Genomic DNA, 27,213 nt, shown 5'->3' with positions numbered 1-27,213 from the left:
AGTTAATTCCTTCCTTGAACATTCGAGAAAGTTTCTAGCGAACTCTGAGCTTAGCTGGCAAACCCAAAAATTAAGTCTAGTATCGACAGTAGTAGACCTAGTTAACGTCTGGCCTAGGCCTTTACTGCTGTAGGTACTATTCCAATGCGCAGAGCCTATTGGGAAAATAGGAGCTACACTACATGGCGCCCAACGCGTTTGGAAAGGGCGATAAAACTAACGTAAGACATTTAGAGTAACTCAGTCGTGCTTTCTCACTCAGACCCCTTTTCCCAAATACTCCAAAGACGTCTGGAGTGGGTGAAAGGTTATATCCTCCAAAACCTCGCAGGAGGGAACTCCTATGTATGGTTCTTGGTCAAGTCAACGTTGAAGGATAAACAGTTCCAAAATATTGTGCATCTAATCTTTGTTCCATAAAGAAACCTGATCTGCAAACAAACATAATACCATCCTGTCTGTAAAATGGCAGAGAGTGATGATGAAAGAGAGGCAGTTAGATTAGCAACTGAACTCGCAGATGCTGATGCTACCATGCAAGCAGCAGACGCGGATATAATACTCATTCCGGTCATTAAAAGGAGATCTATAACCTTAAAACTTATAGAAAATGGACTGACACCTAGAGGTGGCACAGTCATATTCGTAATTGAGGCACACGAATATCGGCAGACAGAGGTATACTATTCATGGATACATTTTCCAGCAGCAAATGCTGTAACAAAGTACTTCCACTATTACAAAGTAGAGGAACCTCCTGAAACATACACTCCTTTCGAGGAGGTGGAAGTACCACTCAAATTCCAAGAGCATTTGCTCTTATTTGATGGCGCCCTAAAACATAACAATCACATTACCAGGCTCGGTCCTTTAGGTAGACCAGGAGCAACGTGGCCGGTCTTAGCCGGATACACACCACATCCAGACATCGAAAGAATGCCTGCAGCAGAGCTGTTAATACAGCTAAAACAACTACTAAAAATTCATAGACAATTAGTTCAGTATGTAATGCGTACTTCAACAATTCAGCCAGCGATTAAACTTCCACAGCTGACCCCTCACCAGGGGAACACAAACAAAATTACACCACAGAACATCCAATCCTGCCTAGGTAAAGTTCCAGCTAAACGGGAACAGATACCATTCTGGTTGGCACAGAAAATTACCCAAATAGAGGCGGTGTTTCCTGACACCACCCCATTAGAAACTATATGTCTCCCAATGGGAATCGCACCACACATTGAGGACTGTGACACTTGGGGTACAGTCTTTGCTTCCATCTACACAAAAACGCACGGTGTTCCATCCATTTCGGTAATACCAGATGTGCTAAAACAAATTCAAGATGAATACGGTCCAGAACCTGCTTTAACTCTTGGTATGAAATTACTGAAAGACTTCAAGCAGGTCTCGGCTATATTACTAGCCAACATAAAAGGTGAAGCAGCAAACGTGGCGATCCGCCAGAGGTTAAAAGAGACAGATATAGCAGACCAACCAGCTGAAATTGCCAGAATCATAGAAAAATCCTATGAAGAACTAGGCAGAGATAGTCTAGGTGGAATACCAGTAAAACCGCAACTGACTACAAGTCCAGAAAAAATATTTTTTAATAATAATAATTCACCAAAAAAGAACTGGGATGGAAATAAACAATCCAATCCTAAAGAAAAGAAATTCCAGTCCCGAGGAAGGTCTCCTAGGCGAAGAGAGAAATCTCCAAACCAAAGACAGAGGTCACCGCAGAGTGACCCCTCGGGGAATAGATATAACCTTAGAAATAGGGATAATATTAAAAAACCTGATAGATATCAAGACATTGATACACGTCCCTCTCAATCTTTTCAGAATTCCTCGCAGAAATCGGAAAGAAGAGGACGATCAGAAGAGCACGCCAAGTCCAAAGACAAGGAACCTGCTCAACAAAAAAAGAAATTACAATTTCCAAAAAAGAAGGTAGCCAGTATCAAGGTAGTTAACAATGCCGAGAATACTGAGGACACAACTGAAAAACGGAGAGTGGGCTCAGACAATGCTAGACAGCGCAGCAGAGGTGAGCATAGCTCGCAAAGTCCTTATGAATCATCTGGAGACAGTGGACACGAATGAATACCTTCAAGTGGAAACTGCAGACACCAGAGTTAGCAAGCCCCACAAGATATACGAGATAACATTACGTATAGAGGGAGATAAGACTAGGAAAATAAGGGGACTATTTTGGGATAACCTCTCCAAAGGCTATGACATCCTTCTAGCTGAAAAAGACTGGCCACCAGAGTTTGTCAGGGAGTGGTGCCCTCATGGCGAAGAAGTAATTATGCCTGCCTTCTCGAATCAAATACCGATTCATAAAAAATACACACTTGCTAGAAAGTGGGCAGTGGCCTTAGCACCTGCTTTATATAAAAATCATGTAGGATGGGATGAGGACTCCCCTCCTCACAAAATCCAGTTAAAATCACAACCTACTGCACAAAGGCAGTACCCAATTAAGCAAGAAGCTAAAAAACAGGTAAATGAAATACTAGATCAGCTAGAATACCAGGGGGTGATTGAAACTTGCACCTCACAAATGAACAATCCTTTGTTTCCGGTCTCCAAACCAGACAATTCATATCGTCTAGTTTTGGATTACCGACACCTTAACACATGTTGCAAAACCTTTGCAGTGCAAAACTCACACAGTGCTGCACTAATGAATAACATAGTGCGCAAAAAATACAAAACAACCTTGGACATCTCCAATGGATTCTTTTGTCAAAACATAGCACCAGAGAGCAGATATTTAACTGCATTCTCAGTAAATGGCACTCAAAAGCAATTCTGTCGGTTAGCCCATGGGTACAAGAACAGCCCGGGGGTATTCTCAGCGAGAGTAACAGAATTACTACAACTATATGATGATGAAGCATTATCTTATGTCGATGACATTTACTTAACAGATGATGACTTGGAGACTCACTTGAAAAGGGTGAACACCATAATACTTGGGTTCGCTGCAGAGGGTTACAAATTCAACTTTAAAAAGTCCAGAATTGCCCATCTGACGGTCCTATTCTTAGGATATGAGTTATCAAGTGAAGGCAAAAGCTTGGCTGACAATTTCCTAGAGAAATGTGCCGAAATCCAAGCTCCTAAAACACTAAAAAACTTACAGTCAATTCTAGGCTTCCTAAATTTCGGAAGAACATACATTGCAAATTACGCAGAAAGGGTCAAACCCCTTTATGATCTAATTAAACCAGACTTTAAAAGATCCAATTGGACTCAAACACACACAGAAATTTTGAGATCCTTACAAACAGACATGCTAATTAAAACAAAATTAGAAACACGTGATAACACACGCAACCTTGTGATCCGAGTCATCCCAGGGAGATGCGGATTCACATACCTGACCTCTAATGAGGGAGAAAAGGTACCGATTGCATTTAAATCACACTTGTACACTAAGGCTGAAATGAAATTTAGCCCAACGGAAAAAATTCTTACAGCAACACAGACAGCTATAGCAAAAGAACGAGCCCTGGCACAAGGTAAACGAATAGTAATCGTGACACCAATACCAGCCTTAGAGGCGGTAACAAAGGCAAGCATTCCAAATGCTAAAGCACTCCATCCGAGATGGATACAATGGGCTAACTCTCTTGCTGCAACAGACGTGGTGTACGAATTTGATCCTTATTTAAAAACACAAGAATTTCTCCAATATGAATTCGAATGTCCTCCGCCAACCGAAATTCTGCCTCTAGATCACTACGGCTGTATAATATATACAGACGGATCAGCACAACCCGCAGTAGGGGGTAAACAAGCTTACAGTGCTGCGTGCGCGATTGTTAAAGGTCGTTGGCACGAAGGGAAATTTAAACCAACCCTCACTAAAACACAATCCCTAGGAGATTGTACAGCTCAGCGAGCTGAACTACTAGCATTCAAGATGGCGCTTGAAAATACCGATCGAGAATTCCCCACACTCATAGTGTGCGATTCGTATTATTGCGTTCAGTCTTATAATGAATACTTGCAGATCTGGCTTCAGAACGGTTTCAAGGATGCGAAAGGTGGCACAATCAAGCATAAAATGCTCTGGGAACAAGTAGCTCTTTTACAAAAAGAACTACCAAAGACTCACGTGATACATACACTGAGTCATCAACGTGATGGCGTTCACGTTGCAGGGAATTCATTGGCTGATGAGGCCGCGAAGGCAGCTGTGCAAACGGCTTCCGTAGCTGCCGTCACCCGGTCAAAAACAAAAATAGACAGCGAAATATTACAAGCTGTCAGCGCTTCAGAAAAGGATTCGATAGAACCACTCCCTAAAGGCTTTCCAGTAAAATACTCATACATAACTGATGCAAACAATGTTCCTTTTGCTCGAATCCCTGGAGTGGGGGATAGGGCAATTCCAAACATGGAACATAGGTTAGGACTAATAATAGCGGCACACGAAGGGCTTGCTTCTATTCATGCTGGCATCTCAGCCACAGTATCATTATTAAAACAGAGATACTGGTGGCCACAAATGAGAAGACAAACAAGGAACTATGTTCTAGCATGTGAAATATGTCAAAAAATGAAAGTATCAACGGTGAGACGTCCAGCACAGACGCCCCTTCTAATCTCGGATAAACCATTAGCCTGTGTTTATCTAGACCACTGCGGTCCCTTACAAAGGGATGGTAACTATAAATATATCTTGGTCGCAGTGGACTCATGCACGAGATTCATATGGATGTGGCCCCAGCGAACGGCTGACGCCAGAACTGTTATAAAAGATTTGCGAGTCTTTATCGGCACATACGCAATTGGCATGCTGCATTCGGACAATGGTCCTGCTTTTAGCTCTCGGGCTTATAAGGAGGCCATGGTCAGCATGGGCGTGCAATTGCGGTACTCTTGTCCATTTCACCCTGAGGGGAACGGAATTGTTGAAAGAAAAAACCGTGACATAAAGCAATCTATAACGGCAAAGGTATTAGGTTCGGGAGCTGGGTGGGTCAAACATCTAATAAGTGTCCAACGTAGTCTAAATAACTTGCCAAGAAATTCTCTGAAGGGATTCAGTCTGTACGAATTATTATTCGGAACTAGGATGTTGATCTCTGACCTTGATAGTCAGACTTCAGTGGTAATAGAAAAAACCTTTGATGTCAAAGACCGTTTGGCTATTTTGCAGGACTTAAACAAAACAAGAAAAGACCTGAGCAACATACAGTTGAAACAACAGCCAACAACCACTGAAGAATCACCACCTGTCCCAGCAAGACCTGTCTGGATTCCAAAAGTCGGGGATCTAGTCAGGGAGAAGATCGCGGTAAAGAAGGAATTTGGGCCTTCTTACAGAAAAGCAGTTCCTGTCTTGTCTGTCAACGGGACAAGATCAGTTGTACTACCGCCACTTGCTGGTAAAAAGGAGAACCGAGTTGTATCCATCGACCTGGTAAAACCACAACATGTGGCCGATAACAAACAGTAGGCCAAGTGGACTCCCAATAAGTAGCAGAACACCTAGGTTTGCTACCAGTACAGAGGTCCTATCAAAAAGGCTCATCACATTCGAAACGCCTGCAGAAGAACAAGAAGGACTATGCAACAATGCAATAGAACTCAGACCTCTGAAAACCCAAATAAAGACATTTAGCAGAGACACACCAATCTATACTGAAGTACCAAGTGAAAATGCAAAAAACAGAAATCCTGAACCAATTGGAACAATTGACAGAACTGCATCCGGTTACTTCATCAACTTCGATGATTCCTCTGACGGCTTCAGTGAATCAAAGACACAGCCATCATCAAAATCCTTTAAAGACAAAGCTAAGGAACTTTTGAAACAACTGAAAGAAACATATCTGGTTTCTCCATGGATTGAATTTTGGGTGGGTTTTGGTGCATTTATCCTCATACTTTGGCTCATCATGGTATTTACTTTGGGACGCTTCATTGAGGGAAAATATGCTAAAATGGACACAGCAAGTCAGAACATCAACTTGGTCCTCAAACCACACACATCTTCACACGTCGAGAAAAGAGAACTTTCTTCAGCCAACTTCACAGCCAATCCTATACCTGGTGGGGTAGCCTGGGACAACACTGACTATGAAATTTATGGTCCGGTCGAGATCCTGAAATATCCACACCAAATCAAGATCTCCTTGAGTGACTTTGCAAAACCAAACTCATTTGCTGATGATTGGGACTTCGAAAGTATTAACAACATGATGTCTGACTTAGTAATGTCTGCTAAATTTACAAAACATGATTATTTGCAAGGTTCTACAAATTATGATAGTATGTATTGCTATAACCATTATGGTAACCATTTTTTGCATAAATCTGCACAACCTAGAAATGTTTTAAATTATAATCAATGGGAACATTGTGCTACACCTCCAAAAGGGAGCTCTAGAACCGTGTATGACAAATATTCATATTTTTCAGGTTTTAACACAAGTAATGCTGAAACATTTTATTTTAAATTGTCAAACAAGACAGGGATGAAAACCATGATAACCAACACAAAATTGATATATTCAGATTCGTTCTTTGAAAAAATGAATACTTTTGGATTTGATTATTGGGACAAAAATGTTGATTTGAAAAGTGTTTGGGGTACAAAAGAATGGCAAGTACAGGGTTTAGAAGCTTTGTTTAGAGCCTGCATGATCCCAGAACAAATTATATTTTTAAATGACACTGTTCAACAAACCACCTGTCTTGGCTTAGCCAAAATCAAAGATTTAATTAAACCGTCTATTCCAAAGCCAACAATATTTAGCAATAGCTCTGATACAGATGAAGAAATAGACGTAAACCATATAAGAAACCAAAACAGAACACATCCTGATTGGAAACAATGGTTGATCTGGCCCACAGATACAAATTACTGTCAAGATAGATTCCTGAATAAAACACAGGGTTTCAAAATGACCAGGCCAGACCCTAGATATCCCCAAAGACATCACCCAGGGATAATAACAACCTACAGTGTGGGCAAATTATGCCTTCAATGGCTACAGACTTCCACACTGCCTGAAATTAAGCAACACCTATCTTTACTTACTGATGGTGCTGACTTGCGTGATTTCATACTGGGACCACGCAAACAGCGTCAAAAGCGTTTCATAGCAGCCTCTGTATATGCAGCATACAATGAGGCCTGGAAGGTTACTCAAATTGAGACAGCAGAAAGAATACGGGAAATTGACCGTATCAATTTGGAAAAATCACTTTCTGTAGTGGACAATGGGTTAATGACTCTGTCCTCCAGAATTTTTTCATTGGACAGCATTGTGTCTTCAGCAATCGATATATTATCGCAAGACTTACTATTATTACAACATGGTCAGTCACAATTGCGTTCCATTGTACAGCTTGGCTGGACGTTACAAAATCTGCGTTCAGGCTACGTGCCTTGGCGTTTAATCAACACAACGTCACTATTCCAAATCTTTAACCTTACTGATAGACAAATCGGTATGGCGCAAAAGGGTGCTGATTATACAATCTTGAGCATTGAAAAACTAGAAAGATTACCAATGACAATGTCAGAACGACCTGTCAGTGAATGGATAATCCACGGAATCATAAATATTCCAATCTCAACCTTCAGGTTTCAATACTGCCAAAAATATATACAGGCTGGCATGTACGAGAAATTGGGAAAGGGGTACCTTAAAACAACTTGGAACCTGCCCTATTCACATGCATGTGTCAGTAATAAAGGACAGAAAGTGTTTCTTAGTGGCAACAATTGTGCTATGTCACTAAGCGGCACGCTTCTGTGTAACGGTATTAGTTTGCATGGAGCCTGTGAAGGGAATTCATACAACCTTTCATGTCACCAGCAAGGCGCACCTGCAACTGAAATAGAACCATTCTTTCAAAGACTCTATAATGGGAGTTACATTCTTATTGTAGACCGCAGATGTTGCAGTCTTATGCCCGGGACTCCTTATCTAGTAACTACAACGGCGAAGGTCAAGTGCTGTGGACGTTCTTTATTCCCCAGCTCCTTTCCAGACAGGGAGGCAAGGGCATGGCCCAGTTTGAAAATTACTTCTATTCGAATAGATACTTTAAGCAGAATGAAAACAGTGCTTCTTCAGACGCCTACAAGGCTCACGTCATCAAAAGAAACGTATGATCTACAAGTCGCAAGGACGACTGCAGAGATACATACATTATTATCAACTAATTCCCCCGTACATTTCGCGGAAATCCTGAGCGAAATCTTAAATATTTCTGATACCAATGGGATCTCAGGGGTATTTAAGACAGTATTGTCGATGGCATTAACACCATTCAAAGCCATACTGGGTATTTTTCCAGATTTCGTCCATTCGATTTTTGGCGGACTTCCCCTGATCCTGGGACTAATTGCAGGAATCCTATTCCTAGTCCTTATTTTTCGTTATGGCAACCCATGTCACAGATCAAACTCTCGCGACAATGGAAGATACGATCCTAGCCATTGGATACCGGGACCGGATATCAAAAATCCTGGGACTCTCCCGGCTTAGAGACCTGAACATGACTTGGTTTCTATCATTTCGACCAATGTGGCAAAGGTGTGTTTTACCTGTACTAAGGTGTCTGCTATGCGGAGAAGAATGCGTGTTAGACACCTGTCTGACGCTACAATCGGATGCGCCAGTGGATGCAGATACACTGTTGGTTCCTACCAAGGTTCACGCTTTGTGCTGCCCTCAAAGGCTGCCAATCCTGATGACGGCATTCCTGGAATCTTCACCACTGCGATTGAAGAGTAGTGAAGTTCAAGATGAAAGCAGCATCGAACAGGTACGACCTTCTGTCAGCAATGCGAATCAGAATGTCAATACAGACAATCATGCGCACGAATGCATGGTTACACCTATTTCCGACTTAGTGGAACTTTCCCATGAAGCTGTTGACAGTTTTTTCGAAAGCCTTAATGATATGATGTTCTCTCCAGAACAGAAATAGAGACTTTTTGAGTAAACTCGCACACGGCGTTCCCTGAATTCGGCCTTCAACTTTAAAAATAAAGTCACATGAACAATTCTTCCCACCAGTTCACGGACAACAATTTTTTAGCAGCCCCAAATTATTTTTCACAAATTTTTCGGGACACTTATCTTCTGCTTAAAGTAAGAAACTATTCCTAGAGAACTAAGATTTCTATTTTTAGATACTTTATAAACTTTAGTTGCCCGCTGGGATGTTCACAAATATTTTATTATGTGATGAAATGGTCTCGAACTTCCTTTCTGTATAGCCATATTAAGAGCCATTTCATGTGTATTTCTCATATACCAATAAGCAATAATGCATACAAATGAGTGTTTACTTTTGCATTTAAACCATAGCTTAAGTGCATACAATATATATGACTGCAATTTTTCAGTATATTTGAAAATTTCGAAATGCATTTATGTATTTTGGGGTGGTAAGGTATACACTATACTCTATAGTATGTTGTACTATGTTATACTATGCATAGATTAGTAGATATGACCATAGTTAGCGTGGAGTGGGTGTCGTGTATTTCTATAGGTTCTGAATCAGTCCCCCTATTCCTGACCCTATTCTGGTTAAACTAACTATCAAGTTAACTAACAGTCAGCCCATGAGGCAAGAAAAGCCCCCATGATGCAGATACCGTTATCTGACGCAGTCACACTACGGCACAGGAACGTGTTATCTGATTAGGTCATAACGCTTGAGATCTAATTAGACAAGCGACATTCCTCCAGCCCCTGATAAGGCATACGACGTTCTCATAACAAATCAAACCTATGACAACCTGGAAAATCCGTGCGGCCATTGTTTTGATTTCACAGAGAACTTTAGTAAAGAATGTGCTAACGAGCAAGTCGTATGACATCTTTATTGACGTATCTATGTCCATCCTTACGTCAATCTCGGCACCTTTAAGGTATAAATATTGCCGATCTTGCCCTATGCAAACACACGCGTGGTGACAAGACGGAGCAGCCACACTTGCCGAAGCCGAGAGCAGAAGCAGACCCCGCTGGCGCAGCCCCGCCTTCCTGACGCGCTGAGAGACGCGCTGCTATCTCAAGCCGAGAGACCCAGCACCGGCGCTTTCGGGCAGCCCTCGCAGGCAGCCTGGAATATCGAGAGCAGAGAAAGAGATACCATTCCTCATTCATCCTAAATTCCAGGTACAGAACTGAATAACCCCTCACAGAGAATTCTTTAGTTATTCACTTGGCAAAAACAAACTTAACTTAAACTGTAACTTTCTATTCCCGCCCACGCATTAGACTTAGGTCAGGTACACGGGGTAGGCGTATTTAGAAACACCAGTTGAGTACGTTTAGTCAAATGTATATGTGTATGTAAATATATTTTAATCATTTTAAACATCATATGGCTCAGAAACCATATCAATGTTTTTACAGTATTATTTTATACTATTGCTTTTAATGTATGCACTTTACTTAACTATAAGTATTGCAATAATATCGATCCATTTTCTCATGTATGAGAAAAGAGACTGATCAATAAATAACATCTTTTATTGAACACGCCCGTCTCTTCCTTTTCTCTACATTCTGATGAGACTAAGAATGCACGTACTGACTGAGTAAAATAATTGCCTTGTGCTCACACGACTCTCGAGATTGACTCTTGATTAGGGGAGAGCAAAGTTGTCATGTTCTATGGTTGTCAGAAACTAAATCCCTTCTTGTCTAATCAGGGGAGTTAATTCCTTCCTTGAACATTCGAGAAAGTTTCTAGCGAACTCTGAGCTTAGCTGGCAAACCCAAAAATTAAGTCTAGTATCGACAGTAGTAGACCTAGTTAACGTCTGGCCTAGGCCTTTACTGCTGTAGGTACTATTCCAATGCGCAGAGCCTATTGGGAAAATAGGAGCTACACTACAATCTGCTTTGGCAGATAAGCCCCTACAATATTCTTAGATATTGTAAGTGCCAGGGAAGGCATAGAGTCCATGGCTGGAAACTCAGCAACTTGAGTTCCTCAACACCACGATGGCTTCTCTGAAAACCAGAAGTGTTTGGTACCAAACTACTGTAGGAAGCTGGTTCTGTATATACTATACTAAAATGAGGTATAGTGTACACAGTCCAGTGGAACTCCAAAAGGTAGGTAGAGGTAAAAGTAGATAGCACCTTACTCTATATTTGTGGTAGTGTTGGCGAGCAGTAAGGCTTTATCAGAGGGTAGTGTTAAGCATTTGTTGTACACACTTAATTAGTAAATGAGGTCACACACTCAAAGACTGTACTCAGATCAATTTTGTTTGTACAAAAATATTAAGTTATTTCATTTCTCGAACCAAGCCAAGTCTGGCACAGGTAAGTGAAAAAAATGCTTTGTAAACTCTTATGGAACGTTTTACAATTTAATGCAGGTTCAAATGCAATTGATTTAAATACAAGTAAGTTAAAATGAAGAAATTACTTTTCAGATTACTTTTTAAGTTATTTTTTCTACTCAGTGTGATATGACTGGATATCACACTGGGATATTTCCTAGAGAAAAGGTAAGTAAAATCAGTTTTGCACACTTGTTTTTCAGGTTTTCATACAAATCAACTCCACACTAAGAACATTTTTCAAGGGAAAACTGTCAATGTATTCCTAGAGAGAGAAATTACGTTATCAGTTAACAGGTAAGTACTCAGTCTTTGGGGTTGAGTTTCTGGGGTTAGAACAAGGGTTCACTCAGCGTCACAGATGCACTCTCAAAGCACCCTCAGTGGCACTAGGGCGACCGGATGCAAAGTGCAGAGGCCCAATGTTATCCAACAGGGGATAGGGGGCCTCCTGTTGGTGGATGCTCACAAGTTGGCCACAGGGTTTTGGGAGTAAAGCTCCTGGTGTTAGGCTCAGGGCAAAGGGGGATCCGGTTTAGCACACAAAGTGCACCCACAGTGGCACAGGGCCAGCGGGTGAAGGGTGTTGTTTTGGCGTCGGGTGCCTTGTTGTTTTCAATGGGGATTGCCGGCTTTGGTTTTTAGCTGCAGGCTTCCTCCAGGAAGACTTCTGAGAGGAACCAACAGCTGGGCAGGTAAGTTGGAGGGGTCAGGGACGTAGGTGTACGGTGAGTTCTTTTCTCGAGGGCGGCTAGATGCAGGGGTGTCTTTTGAGGTCGGATTTCACCTTACTGGGCCACTCGTGGTTGGGGGGGTCTCCATGCAGAGGATGCAGGCGACATCGGGGAGTCCTGGTGGTGTCAACCCACGGCGGACTCGGACTCTGGAGCGCTGGGGGAACCTCTCTGGGACCGGTGGGCTACTCGAACTCGGGCCGTAGGCGACGGGTGCAGTGATGGTTCCAGGTGTCTGGTTTCTTTTTCCTCAGCAGGCTCAGAGTCTTGCTTTGGAGATTCGTTTTAACAGAGCTGCTGTTCACGGGAGATACAGTCTTTGTTGAAGGCAATCAATCCTCCCAGGGGTTTTGGAGGTCGCTGGCTGCAGGACAGGGCGACTTTTGGCACAGGATCTCTAGGAAATGCAAACGGGCCGGTAGGGCTGGGGACAAGTCAGTTGTTTTCTGCAGTCTCCTCTGCTGGGAGTCTTCTTTCGTCCTTCTTCGTAGGTTGCAGGAATCTGTCTTCTTGGTTCAGGGCTGCCCCCCTAAATACTGTATTTAGGGGGCCTTTTAGGGGGCTTGATGTCAGTAGCCAATGGTCTATTGACCTTAGGGTGACTACACCCTTGTTGTGCTCCCTTTGTGTGCTCACCCCATGTAAGGGAATGGGCACGGTCCCTAATCCTGATTGGGGAGTGCCTACCACCTGCATGATGGTGGGCACAGAGTGGGCTTCACTTCGCCTTCCCCACCTCAGGGGTGGGGTTGAGAAGTGAGCCCACTTTTTGGGTTAGCTAATTTTTCCCACCTGTCTTCATGTCGAAAAGGAGGGGAGACAGGAAGGGGCCTGCTCCTGATAGCAGGAGAGGCTGGGGGTTGCATTACAAAGACGAAAAGGCCTTTGAAGCTCCCCTTCCACAGATGGCTCATCCTGGCCAGGGGTAGGCGTGATCACCTCAGCCCAGGAGAGGCTTTGTTTCAGGGCTCGGGGAGCAAAGGCTCTGACCCCAGGGGCCTAGAAACATGTCTCGTGGTGGCAGGCTGGTGTGTACCAGTCAGGGAACCCACCAGATGCTGGTCGTTTTTCAGGGAGCATCTCTGAGATGCCATCTGAGTGCATTTTTCATTAAATCCCAAACTGCCATCAGTGTGGGTATAATGTGCTGAGAAGTTTGACACCAAACTTCCCAGTTTTCAGTAAAGCCATTATGGTGCTGTGAAGTTCGTAATGACAAACTCCCAGCACCATTTACTCTTAATTGCATTATTGCACTTACAATGTCTAAGAATTGGCTTAGGCACTGTGGTGGTACAGGTCTCATGCACCTGTACCCTCACCACCGGTATAGTGCACCCACCTAGAGGGGTGACTGACCTATGCCAGGGCAGTGGGTTGTAGGCATGGCACACAGGGATATGTGCCATGCCGATTCTTCACTTTGTTCTGCTCCAAAACACGGAGCTTGCAATGGCAGTGTGTCTGTAAAGGTACAGGCCCTCTAAGGGTGGACTGAGCCCCTACAGGTCTTCCCTGACCACAGTGCACATGGTACCTCTTACAAGGGCTAACATGTGGCCAGAGAGGTGCCAGTTGGGGGTACAAGGTACAGTTTTGGGAAAGAACACAGGCCCTGAGAACCTGATTGGCAGGGATCCAGGGCACATCAAGTCAAAGTGCATCAGTAGTCTAGCAAAAAGTGGGGGGGGGGGGGTACTGCAACAGAAACCCATCTTCCTACGACTACTCCCCTCCCTCAATAAACCCACAATGATACCAGTGTGGGATTTATTGATACATGTACTCAGAGGGCCCCTCGAGGTGCCCAGTGAAAACCTACCAACTCTGGTGTGGCCACAGACTTGCTGTGAGCAGCCTGCCACCACCAGACATGTTTCTGGACCCCTGGGTCGAGAGCCTCTGCTCTCTTGGACCAACAACAATGCACATCCTGGGCGGAGGCGTCATACCTCCCCCTCAGGATGGACACAGTGCTCGAGAGGGAAGTGTAGTGTAGTTCCTATATTTCCAATAGGCTCTGCGCATTGGAATAATATATCCTATAGATTTGACGTAGGACTTAAGTTAATAGGTCCCTATCGAATACACTAAACTTAATAGTGAGTGCCAGCTAGCTCAGAGGTCACTAGAAACTTTCTCGAATAAACAAGAAGGGATTAGTTTCTGACAACCGCATAAACAGGACAACTTTGTTTCCCAAGAATAAGAATATCTCTCTCAGAGTCGTGGAAACAATAGATAAGTATTTCACTCAGTCAATCGCGCATGCTTCGTTTCTACAGAGTTGCAGAGAAATAGTGAGACAGGCGTTTCAATAAAAGGTTTATTGAACAGTCTTGTTTCTCATGCAAGAGAGGTGAACTGCTACAATCGTTAGAATGCAAAGTATAATGCGTACAGCAAGAATAGTATTATAAAATAATACTGTAAAAGCATTGTACGGTTTCTAAGCCATATAAAAATACATACAAAAATAACAGACTAAAATACTCAACTGGTGCTTCTAAAATACGCCTACCCCAATGTACCTAACCTAGGTCTAGTACGAGGGAAGAAGTAAGTATGGTCTTTAACATAGGTTTAGTTTTTGCCAAGAATCTACCAAAGGTTTCTCTAGGTTCTAATCAGCTCCATACCTTAGAATGAAGAAGGGCTGGTATCTCGGTCTCGGTACTCGATTTCCCAACACCCCGCAAAGGAAGCCGGAAACACTGGAGCTGGATTCTCGGCAGAGATGGGTAGCTTCCTGATCAGTGCGTCAGCTGGAGAGTCGGCTTCCTTCGGCACTTGCTGTAGCGAGCTGCGTCGGGCAAGTAGGTCTTCGAACTGCTCCGAACCACCATATCTTGCTATAGCAAGTGAAGGTATATTTATACCTTGAAGGTGTTTAGGAATGCCATAGTTGACAAAGTCGGGCATATGAACGTCATGAATGAACCCCTAAGGAATAGATGTTCATTGTAAAACTAACTGAGTTCTTGTAGAAATCAATATTCAAGCAAGGGAAAGTCTATAACGGCTTAAGATGGTGTTAGATCTGGGGGTCTCTAGTTGGCAATGGTATTCACCTTTGTCCAAATAGGGACCCTTACTTCTAAGTCAGGATAAGGGGATTACACTCCTTAATAACCCCTGCTCACCCCCTTGGTAGCTTGGCACGTGCAGACAGGCTTATCTCAGAGGCAGTGTGTTAAGCATTTGTGAACATACACAGTAATACAGGGAAACACTACAGATGGACACAACACAGGTTTTATAAAAATAAGTATTCCTTATATAGACTTAAACTCAAGACCATAAATGACAAAAATCCATAATACTACACTTAAGATTCCTTTAAAGATGATCAAAGTTACTTAGTTCAAGTTGATGATAAATACGACAAAGTTCTCAACAAAGTACCTGGATGCGTAACGCAAAGTAAACAAAAGGCTCGCAAAAGGGGGGATGCGTTGGTTCCGTGATCCGGGGAAGATGACTCGTCGTGCCTCAATGCTTGCGCAGAGTAGGGGATGCGTCTTAATCCTTACCGGTGAGGAGGTGATGAGTAGATTCTCGGCCTGCGGACCCGCCTTGATGCGGTGATCTGGTTGCGATGCGAGAAGATGGCGCCCTTGATGCGGCGATGCAATGACGATGCGTGGACGCCCTTGCAGCCTTGCGACGACTCTGTACTTTGGAGACGCGCCAGGCCCTGCAACACGCTTCTTTGGTGATGCGATGGCGACTCTCTCGATGGCGTCACGCTTCTCCGGTGATGTGACAGCAGGCAGCTTCGATGAACACACGCTTCCAGGGAGATGCGGCGAAGGCTCACTTCTCGGCGATGTGACGATTTCAGCTGCAGCGGCGACACGCTTCCTCTCGATGCGTCGCGCTTCCAGCTCCCAGCGACACGCAAATGTCTGGAGTTGAGAATTCCCAGCAAGGAAATTCAGAGGGGAGATGGAGATGAAGTCTTTTGTCCCTGAGACTTCAGCAGGAGGCAATCACAGTGCAAGCCCTTGGAGAATATTCTGAAGATGATGAAAGTCGTTAAAAAGTTCCTCCTCCTTTCCTTGGCAATGAAGCAACCACTGCAGGCCAACCCAGCAAACAGCACACTGGCAGAGGGGCAGTCAAACTCCTGCAGCTTCCTTGGTTCTTCTCCTTGGCAAAAGGTTTCTTGTTCCAGACGTGATCTAATTTCTTGGGATCAGGGTCCCAATATTCATACCCCAAAATCCTTTGTTCTCTGAAGGCAGAGAAGCCTCAGCCTAGTCCACACCAGTTCCTGAGAACTTTGTTTACATGACTTCCTTTCACTGTGCAGGGCAGAGACATCAGCCGCCCCACAGGAGGTGGAGCCAGCACAGAGGAGGGAAGATGCCCATCTAGATGCAGATCTCTCTATTCACCACTGGGCTGCCCCAGCCTGTCTCCTGGAATTCCCCGGCCTGTCGCTCACAAACCCAGACAAGGAATACACAACCTAGCAGAGGCAGGCCTGGACAGTTAGGCAAGAAAATACCTACTTTCTAAAAGTTGTATTTTCAAACACAGAATATTAAAACCAACTTTACTAAAAGATGTATTTTATTATTCTGAGTTCAGGCATACTAAATTCGAATTTCTACCATGTTCCCCGAGTCAGGTAGGATTATAAGAATGTAATAATCTAACTGCCCATTCTAGCCTATGAAGAACAGGTAGCCTTCATTAGTGAAAAACAAAAATGGCTATAATTCACTATTAGTACACACACCAGAGCATGTCATACCTTATACTTACAATGCACCCTGCCCTTGGGCCTACCATGGGGTGTCTAATATGAAGCAAAGGGAACGTTTAGGGACTGGCAAGTGGGTGCACTTGGCCAAGTCGACATGGCAGTGCTAGACTGCACATAGGCCTTGTAATGGCAAGCCTGAGACACACTTTACAAGCTGCTTCTGTGGGTGGCACAACTAGTGCTGCAAGCCCACCAACAGCATTTGATTTACAAGCCCCGGGCCCACATGGTGCACTGTACTAGGGGCTGACAGGTAAATCAAATAATCCAATCATGGAATCACCAATTAGTACATCAATTTAACATAGAGAGCACTTGCATGGTTGCACTGAATAGCAGTGGCATAGTGCCCAAAACATACAACCAGCAAAAATATATCAAAACACAGGAGGCAATCCGTCAAAAATGGAAGGGAGACTCACGCCAATGATGCCAGGTCTAACAACGGGTTTTTCAAGAAATCGTTGTGACGTTTGGTGAATGGATGGAAGTAGCCATGCCTGTATTTGGGTAGCATGGGCTATGCCTAAATAAGGGCTTAATTTCTATGCCTATATAAGTGCAACGTGAATTGTACCTATACAAGGGCATGAATCGGGAAAATTCAATCGGAGCCTAAAACGCCAAACAATAGGAGTTTCAAAGCCCTGCTGCCTTTGTAATGCGACCCTCAGCTGCTGCTGCCAGCAGCAGATGGCAACCCCCAGGTTTGCACTCCCACTTTGGGCTGGAAAACCTAGGAAGAATAGGAGATGTGTTCACCTCTGCCAACTGCACCCCTAAGGTGAAGGAGGCGAGGTGAAGTACACCTTTCAGTCCCTGCCATCTTTAAGATTAAGGGACTCCTCCAATCAGGGCTAGGACTATGCCCCCGCCCATAGGAGGGTTGCAAAATTGAGGGTGTAGTCACCCCAGATAAGGTGCCCATTGGCCATACCGGACACTCCCTTAAACTGCTCCTAAAATTGTTTTTTTAGAAGGCTGCCCTAGACTCGGACAATAGTTCCTGCCAACCTAAGAAAGACAAAGAAGAAGCCATGCAGCAAAGCCTGAAGACGCCTATTGACTTGGCCCCAGACCTATCGGCCTATCTCCAGCTTCAAAGAACCTTCAAAAGAAAACAATGCCTGTCCCGCAGCCAGCAACCTCCAGAACCCAAGGAAGACTGCTGGGCAGTTCATAAAGACCAGAACTCCGGAGGACAGTGGATTTGTCCCCAAACAATCTACGCAAATGGCTCCACTGGAACTGCGAGTCCTGCCCACTCGGCACCCGATGCCTCCAGCCCGCGTCTAGGTGGCCCACAGATCTACAACAGATTCCCCAGTGAAACGCCAGACATTAAAGGACATCCCTGCACCTGAAGCCCCGGGCCTTGGGGATCTCCACCAACGGTGTCCCTACGACCTACAGCAAGCATCTTCACTTATCTCTGCTGTAGCTGGTGACCTCTGGCATCAACGCCTGAAGCCTGTTTGTCCAACTGAGTTTCTCAATTGAAAGGCACTGGGCACCCAATGCTGTATTTCCACCATGCACCCGGCTGCCCCTGTGCTGCATGTGGTGTTTATTTGGTGCTGCCTTGTGCCCCCCCCCCCCTCCCTGTGCTTGCTCTAACCCCCGGCTTGGCCCCTGCAACCAATCTACTTGCCTGCTAGCAGTGTGGCTCCAAGTGGCCCTGGTCACTATTGAAACGGCTTGCGCCTCTCTTCTAATTTGACCTCTGCACCCGGCCAACCCTGTGCCGCTGGTGGTTCAGACTTTGTGTTTACCTGTACCTGCCCTCTGCTGATCTGAAACCATGAAGACTGGAACTGTAAATTGGGTACTTACCCGTGGAACCGCAATGTGGTTTTCCTCCATAGGATAACATTGAACTGTTTGAAAACTGCACTGTCGACTTTTAAAAGACTAAAGTATTTTTCCTGAAAAACGTACTTACCTTTGTGCGAATATCTTGCTCTTAAAATAAAACTCAGACAAAGCTTATTTTGATAAAATTGGTGTGGATCTCCTTTTTTAGTCATGTGTCATTCATTGGTCATTGTGTGTTCAACAAATGTCTTACACTCCTCTGTGTTAGCCCTAAGGCTGCTCGCCCACACTACCACAAATTGAGCACTTTGGTTTTGCATTAAGCCCTGTACACTTCTGGGAGAATCTCTGGACTCTGTGCACGGTACAACCACTTAGTGGTATCCAATATACAGAGCCAGCTTCCTACACATTTCAACAACTTTATACAGCTAATGCCTGTTCATTCAAATTCCTTATATAGCCTGTTCAAAAGTTACCCCGACCAGAGTGTTTGTTTGACAAGAAAATGAGGAGTCCTGAAACAGGTGCACAATTATTAGGTCTACTTTCTTCTTAGATTTCAAATGAAAACACCTAAATATGCAAGAAATTGTTTATTCATTTAGTGTCCTCACCTTCTCAGAACTCCATTTCTGTATTTGGTTCCCATCTCACTGGTAGAGGAGACTTCATCATAACCTGACCGAGCTACTTCCACCAATCTCTTCTCAGTGTTACTTAAGGGATCCCTTTTTGAGGGGCTGTCAGGCTTCCCCTCTTCAGGTGCAGAGTCAATATCCACCACTTCAGATTTAAGAGTGGAGACCTCCACAACCTCGACAGAGGAATCAGAGTCATTCTCGTCTTTGTTCCTCTCGTTTCCTAGAGCTGTGCTGCTCTCCTCTTGGTCAAAGGAAGTGGATGTTGTAACCTTTCCCTCCTTGGCCATTTTCTTGCATTTGATTTTCCGAACTGGATTACAACCTATGTCCTGTTCAGTGTCACTGTTCTCTGGTACATGTGCAGCTCTCAATGTTTTCTTTTTTCTAAGTCTCTTTTTCTTCTTACTGCATTTCCCCTCCACAATGGCTTTGGTAGATTTTGCTTGTTGCTGAGGCTGATCCGAACGGTAGTTGGATTCTTTTACTACAGAAATCTGTCCAGGTGTAAGCTGGCATTGAAATAAACCTGCTTGCCTTTGCAACAAAGATCCTTCAAGCACTGAATGGCTTCCCTGTGCAACTAAAGTTGGAGACGACTGCTGCTGTGCATGCATTTCTGTAGACCTGGAGTTGGACTTGCCTGTAGAGGACTCCTCTGGAGCTGATGGCAAGCCACTTTGGCCAATTGGTCCTAATAAAAGAAAACAAGTAACAAAACAATGAAAAATGTCCTTAAGATCAAGTTGTGGCTTTTTTTCAGCTTACAAAAATGATTAACTTTTTCACAGCAGTTCAGGAGGTCGGTAGGAGACCACTGACCTTTTACTAACTAAAATACAATAATATTTATACATTTCGATAGAAACACTGCAATGTTTAATAAGCAAACAAACCTGTTACTTACTTCAGTAACGCTCTTTCTGGTAAAGAGACTATCTAGCCATAGATTTCTCACCTTCTAAATATTCCCCAGGAGTCAGAGTGTATCCGGAAACGTTTTTGTTGTACCTATGTGCGCCAGAAGGTAGTGCTGTGCAGCTCTGCACTGACCACGTTCCACTTCGGAAATGATGCCAGGGTCCAATAAAATTGCCATCCCGGGCACTGGCATCAGTTGCTGTGGAGACTGTCTGAGTCTACAGACATGGAGCCCCAAAAGCATATCAGTATATCAGTGTGCAGATTCCTAGACTTGGGACCTTATTAAAGGATCGAGTCCAACAACAGAAGGAGGAGGATGGGAGAGTAGGTGAAAAATCTGCTTCAAGATAGAGTCTCTACCACAAAGAGCGTTACCAAACATAAGTAAATTGTTCTCCTAATAGGTAATTCTCTTCTTGGCAGACTTAGCTGTCCAGAGAATAGTGCATTATGTGGAGCGGAGGTGGCGCCTTCATCAGCTTTTTGTACCCTTTCAGCAGGTGGGGGCCCAAGTGTTTTTAGGTCTCGTCCTTTTCCATTGCGAAGCAATGGTAAAGGGGGAGAATTCATGTGCTCCATCGGATAGTCAAACCACCACTTTTGTCCGTGGCGTTTTCTTCGAGTGCACGTACAGGCACGCGCATTTGGCCCATACACTTTCATGGCCATCTGTTCCTGTTCCTAATGGCCCTCCCCCAGCACAGAGCGCGCATCGCGGCCGCACAGCACATCAAAGGGCTTCGCCCAGCGTGTGCTGTGCGGCTTCTCCTCCCCTAATTATGTGGCCGGCCGTACTTGTGTTTCCTGGCCGCTTCCCGGCCGCTCTTGTATTTAATTAGCAGCTTCTTTTGTAAAGCGTCTACACTCCCACCCGTTCATCTCCCTCCTTCCCCTGTGGCCGGCCGGTGGCTGCTGGACACTGCGCTTCATGTTTGTTAGGGTATACTTTACAGATTACTTTACTTTACAGATGCCTCGCACACCACATCACCACATCAAATGCTTCTTCTCCCCCTCACTCACTCCTCATCCCCATATGCTCGCTCCTTCCCTCCCACTCTTTGAAATTGCTTTGCCGCCCCATGCCGTGCCTCTCACGCGCACAACACGCCATGCCCGCTTTCACTTTCTCCTCCCCCCCCCGCTCTCCACAGCAATGCTAAGAGCTTGTTTTCATTGGGGCTCTTTTCTTAAAGTGCGAACAAAGAGACATTGTCGTGACAGTCCATACCGGTAGCTGCAGTGCGGCAAAAAGCATGTTTGCTTTCCTTTTAATATGAATGTTTTTATTGTTTGGGTCACTCGGTTCTCCCTCGTTCCCACTCCTAAAATCCCATGGCGAAATCTGTTGTCTGATCAACATTTGTATTTCTACAGTACTCGGTGACTAGTTGGACTCACACGTTTTGCGTGTAGAGGAGTCTGTTGTAAGTAATCTATGCATCAACTTTTAACACGTGTTCACAGAAGTTGCACTGTTTGTCAAGTGACTTAACAGCACTGCTGCCTTTTACACCAATATTTTTCATTCGTGAGATGGTAGCTTTGCTTCATTTGTTGAACATACTAGTGAATAACTTCCTTGTGCGATTGCCTCTTCATTGATTCACTTAGGTCAAGGCCATGCTGTTTATGGGCACACAGGCGCACTGTCCTTTCCAGCATAACATCACGTTTGAAAACATTTCCTCTTAGCAGACGGAATGCTGCATCTGTTAAACCGTAGGAGTACCGCCTATTACTTTTTACGTCACTGATGGTTACCAGAAGACCCATAGGAGGTGAACATGTCTCTTCCTGTAGGCACTGTTTAGTGTTCCTTAATAATTACTGGATATTTCCTGTTTTATTGATGAACATTCACAAATATTTCTATCCGAGAAGGCTGCAAAAAAATGCGAGAGGACTGCATCATTTGAGTTGACACCACTTTGGGTGGTGAAGATATTTGTAGATTGTGGATGGAGATGCATACAGCGAATGATATAACAAGCATTGGAAATGCAATAGGTCTCGCAATTACGCGAGTCTGAACTATTAGCATTGTAAATGATAATGCCCTTTATTTTTGCGTTCTGGTTTTTAGAACATAAATAAAAGGCTTTGTCATTTACAAGGCCTATAGCTTAAATTTGCGTTAAAACGAGACCTATTGCATTGCAAATGCTTGTTAATGAATCCGGCTACACTGAAAATCATTGTAAATGGGTCCATGCGCACTTTAACCTCTGAAATCAAAGCCCAAGAGTATCTTGAGGAAATATAATCTAGAAAAGGTCAATAAGTAATCTAAAAGCAACACTGAGGGGGGAGGGGGTTTACCCCTGGGGCTCTGCTAGAGGCCTTGTTAGAAATGCTTATTCTTAAGATAACTCCTATTCCGGGGTGGAGGGCACCAACCTTTTAGAGTTGAATTACATTGTGCTGCCATTATTTTCTTTGGGCTATATGTAGGACTTTTTAGGCCTAAAGATCTGCTTTGGTGTAAAATACAGCGGGCTGGGTGGCTGGAATTTTATCACGGCCAGCCTTCATTCAGGCCTTTTCTGATTGCTCTAAGATGGGGGTGAGGGGGTGGGGGGTCGAGGTGCTGCGGTGGGTGGGGTTGTTGAGGGGTTAGGGGGGGCACTGCTATCTGTTTAACCACTTATATCTTTTTTCTTCAACCGTGTGTTGGGATGAGGGGAAAAAATAGAAAAAAAGAAGGTAAAAAATAAAAATAAATAATGAGCAAGGAAATCTTAAAAGAAAAAATATATATATATATATATTTTGTTTGAATGTCTTATATGTAGACAATGATATGATTAGTCTCAACCCGTCTGGAGGTACCAATCTTTTCTTGTCCTCCTCTTCTGCTTAAAATTCTTTTCAGATTATGGCAACTAACTTGTTAGTATCAATATCTGTGGCTAAAACGATCCCCGGAAAAAGGCAAAGGGTGGCCCAGGGATTGCGTCCACTGGGGGCTGACGTTTAGTGCCTCAAGGAGATGTACATTGAGGGCTTCCACCTACACTTTCTAGATACACTTGGATTTAATTGGGGGGACATCTCAAGGGGCATGAGCAAAAGGAGTGGGGAGTTTAGCGCAGAATCGATCTTCATTACAGCCCATACCTGCCAAGGTTGCCCCTCGTGGACGATGGGTCTTGGGTGAGTGACAAATATCATCTGGCTCTTCATTTACCTTATGTTCCATCTACGGGAGCACAGTTGATGATCCCATCGATGTATGGGCCTACTTGAAACCGAGTCAGCCAGGATTTACTTACCACTCTGCCCCCCAGCTTTCTTTAGCAAGGCTAGATTATTTTTTTGTTTCATCCTCTCCGATTGGGGAATGTGATATAGATATTGCTCTTCTTTTTTTATCAGATCATAACCCACTCATTTTAAATATAACAGGGTTAGCTTCTTGTAAGGAGGCCTCATCTTGCAGTTTTGAGCGAGCGCTTCTTTATGATAATGGATATCAAATCTACATGAGGAAATGGATTGAGGAGTTTTTGGCTGAAAATATTGGGTCTGCCCCCACAATGGTTGCCTGGGACACATTGAAAGCATGTGTCAGAGGGGAACTTTGCAACACTCCTTAAGGAAATACAAACAGGAAAAAACACAAATCTTGGAGTTTCAGGTGAAGCTCGCAAAGGCTGAGGAAAAACTAACTGAAGCAATTCAAAAGGGTGCTGACGTGGAGGTGGCACAACTAGGAGCTTTGGCCATAAAAACAAAATTTGGCACGATATTGGCCGAGAGTCGTGGCTAAATGGGCTGCCTCAAGAGAAAAAAAATCTATGAATTTAGCGCGCTTATCGGCCACAAACTTGCCGTCAGAACAAGACAAAGAGTTACCCTTAATGAAATTTGGTTAATACAGATTTCCTGAGGGGAAACTACGAGCGACCCCAATAAATTACAATCAGCCTTTCATGAATTTTATCAGAAATTATATTCCAAGAAGAAGTTGGTCCTCAGGCACTGAGAGGTAAGGAGATGGACAATTACCTAGATACGGTCTCTTTAGCACATCTTACTCCTGAGGATCATGACGTATTGGAAGACCCTCTTTCATCAGAAGAAGTCACCACAGCTTTATTTAATGTGCCTGATGGCAAAGCGACCGGGCCTACTGTATTCCGGTGGAATTTTATAAAATCTTTTTTCCACAATTAAAAGATTTCTTTGTGAACCTAATCAAGTTAATTTTCAATGGCGCTTCTCCACCTGTGTCTTGGGCAACAGCGAAAGAAAGATAAATCACCCCTACATATGGGCTCCTATCACCCGGTTCTAAAATCTATGCTAAGATTTTCTCGGCCAGACTCTCCTCTTTTATCGAGCATTTGGTTTCAAGGTTTATCCCAGGAAAAGGCACTATCGACCATATCCGCCAAACCATCACTTTTGTTTGATGTGACTAACTACAGGGGACCCAATTGCGTTAATACTGCTCGATGCTGAAAAAGCATTCAATTGGGTCTCCTGACAGTTTTTGTGGAAAATTATGGAGAAGATGTGCTATGTGCCAAAGGCTATTCAAGTCATAAAAGCCCTATATCGTAGCCCTACCTCTGCGCGTCAGCAAGTGGCGTCCTCTGGCTCCGCGTCCGTCGGCGCCAGGAACGCAGAGCCATGCAAGACACTGACCTTCGGTGCATAGGACTAGGGCCCTAAAAAGGGATGACCTTAACCCTAGAAATCAGTTCACACAACGGGGAGGATGAGGGGGGCGGTAAGGAATCTAACACTAACTAATGTCTCTTACAGATTTATCATTACACAAGTAGTAACTTGTGCATCTAAAAGAGACACGTTAGTGATAGATTCCTTACATTAGAATAGATACCCCAGCAATACCAACCCCGGTGGTGGGTCTGCGAATAAGATTACAGCAGAAAGTCATGAAGAACAGAGCAGCCAAAGAAGCTGTCTCTCTGAACTTGTCTGTCAAGGCAATAATGCTTGGTAAACGTGTGCAGCGAGGCCCACGTAGCTGCCTGACAAATGACCTGCAAGCAAACGGCGTGTCCCAAAGCTGTAGAGGCTGCCGTTGCCCTGGTGGAATGGGCACGCAGCCCCACAGGGGGCTCCTTCTTAGCCAACGAGTAACAGGCTTTGATGCAAAGAACGACCCACCTAGAGATGGTCCGTTTGTGCACGGTCTGACTTTTTTTGGCGCCCACGTAGCAAACAAAGAGCTGGTCGTCACCCGGAACTGTTGTGTGCGCGTCAGATAGAATGAGAGCACCCGTTTTAGGTCCAGACGGTGGAGGCTCTCCTCCTCTTTTGAAGGAGGTGGAAAGAAGGTGGGCAAAGTGATGGTCTGCCCGATGTGGAAGGGCGTAACAACCTTTGGCAAGAAAGAAGGACGGTCCTTAAAACCACCTTGTCTGGATGAACAGAAAGGAAAGGAGGTTTAGAAGAAAGAGCCTGGAGCTCACTCACTCTTATGGCAGAGGTGATAGCAACCAGGAAAGCAGTCTTTAATGTGAGCAGACGTAAAGGACAGTTGTGAAGCGGCTCAAAGGGAGTGCACATCAAATAAGTCAACTGAAGATTTAAGTTCCATTGAGGCATTATAAACGGAACCGGAACATGTGTGTAATGCCTTTCAAGAAGCGACTAACAACAGGGGACTTGAAAAGAGAAGGTTGATCTGGAAGCCTTAAGGTGGAACTGGCCGAGAGATAGCCCTTGATAGTGCCCAGAGCAGACCCCTGCTGGGCCAGAGAAAGGAGGAACAGAAGAACTTCTGAAAGAGGGGCAGCAAGGGGATCCACAGCCTTTGCTGTGTACCATGCCACAAATGTATTCCAAAAGCTGTCATCTGTCGCCGCTCAATTTTCACGCATAGAGGTGAAGGCTGAACAGGTTTGGGTGAAGGACCCTCCCCTGCTGCTGCAACAGAAGATCCTTCCGAAGAGGCAGTCAGATCGGGGGACAGATTGCCAGACTGAGTAGCTCGGGATACCATACTCTTCTTGCCCAATCCAGAGCCACAAGAATGACTTGGGCCAGGTCGCACCTGATCATCTTCTGCACTCTGGACAGAAGTGGTATAGGCGGAAAGGCGTACAACAGACCGCAACTCCACTCACGACGAAAAGCGTCTCCGAGCGAGTGCGCCTTCGCAATTCCAACATGCAGAATTAATGACATTGCGCATTCTCTTCCGTGGTGAATAGATCTAACCAAGGCTCTCCCCACTGAAAAAAGAGGCCTTGCACCACGTCCGAGGTCAGACGCCATTTGTGATCCAACAAGCATCTACAGCCGAGTTCGCCGTCCTGGCGTTCAGAGAACCTGCCAGGTGTTTAACTACCAGAGACATGCCCCGATGTTCCAGCTATGTTAAGATGCGCAGAGCCTCCTGACATAGGGTCCACGACCCCACTCCGCCCCGTTTGTTGCAATACCACATGGCGGCGGTGTTGTCTGAACACCTGCATCACCTGTCCCCGGACAGAGGGAAGGAAGGCTTTCAGATCAAGTCGAATCGCCCGCAGCTCCAAAAGGCTGATATGGAGCAGGACTCCGCAGGAGACCAGAGGCCCCTGATCTCCGCCTCCCCCATGTGAACACCCCATCCCACGAGGGACGCATCCGTCACCACTGTGAGCTCCGGCTGGGGAAGGGAGCGGGATCTGCCATTGACCCAATCGCGGTTCGTGAGCCACCACTGCAATTGCAGTGCAGTGCCCTCTGAGATCTGGATGAGGTCGGACAGGTTGCGCATATGCTGTGCCCACTGGAACTTCTGGTCCCACTGCAGAGCCCGTAAATGCGGCCTGGCATGATGCACCAGCAGGAGGCCATCAGGCCCAGGAGCAGTAGGGTCATCCTGACTGAAACCTGGGATAAAGGCTGAAAGACCGGAATCATAGCCTGGATATCCCAGACCCGCTGTTCAAGAGGATAGATCCGAAACTGCGCTGAATCGAGAACCGCTTCGATGAATTGGAG

The 27,213-nt window shown here is 44.8% G+C and overlaps 1 protein-coding gene across 4 annotated transcripts in view; it reads right to left on the bottom strand.

The window, feature by feature from the left end:
- The window catches only part of ZNF106 (zinc finger protein 106), a 395,360-nt gene that overhangs the window by 144,299 nt on the left and 223,848 nt on the right, over nucleotides 1–27,213 (bottom strand). For all 4 annotated transcript variants that reach the window (XM_078659625.1, XM_078659628.1, XM_078659626.1 and 1 more), the window contains one exon: nucleotides 19,297–20,014. In XM_078659625.1, coding sequence (XP_078515751.1) covers nucleotides 19,297–20,014 — 718 coding nt within the window. The remainder of the gene's footprint in view (nucleotides 1–19,296; nucleotides 20,015–27,213) is intronic.

This window comes from Lissotriton helveticus, chromosome 9, assembly GCF_964261635.1.
Source record: "Lissotriton helveticus chromosome 9, aLisHel1.1, whole genome shotgun sequence".
Classification (NCBI taxonomy): Eukaryota; Metazoa; Chordata; class Amphibia; order Caudata; family Salamandridae; genus Lissotriton; species Lissotriton helveticus.
The sequence above is the reverse complement of the archived record's forward strand: the minus strand, read 5'-3'. Positions and strand labels throughout refer to the sequence as shown.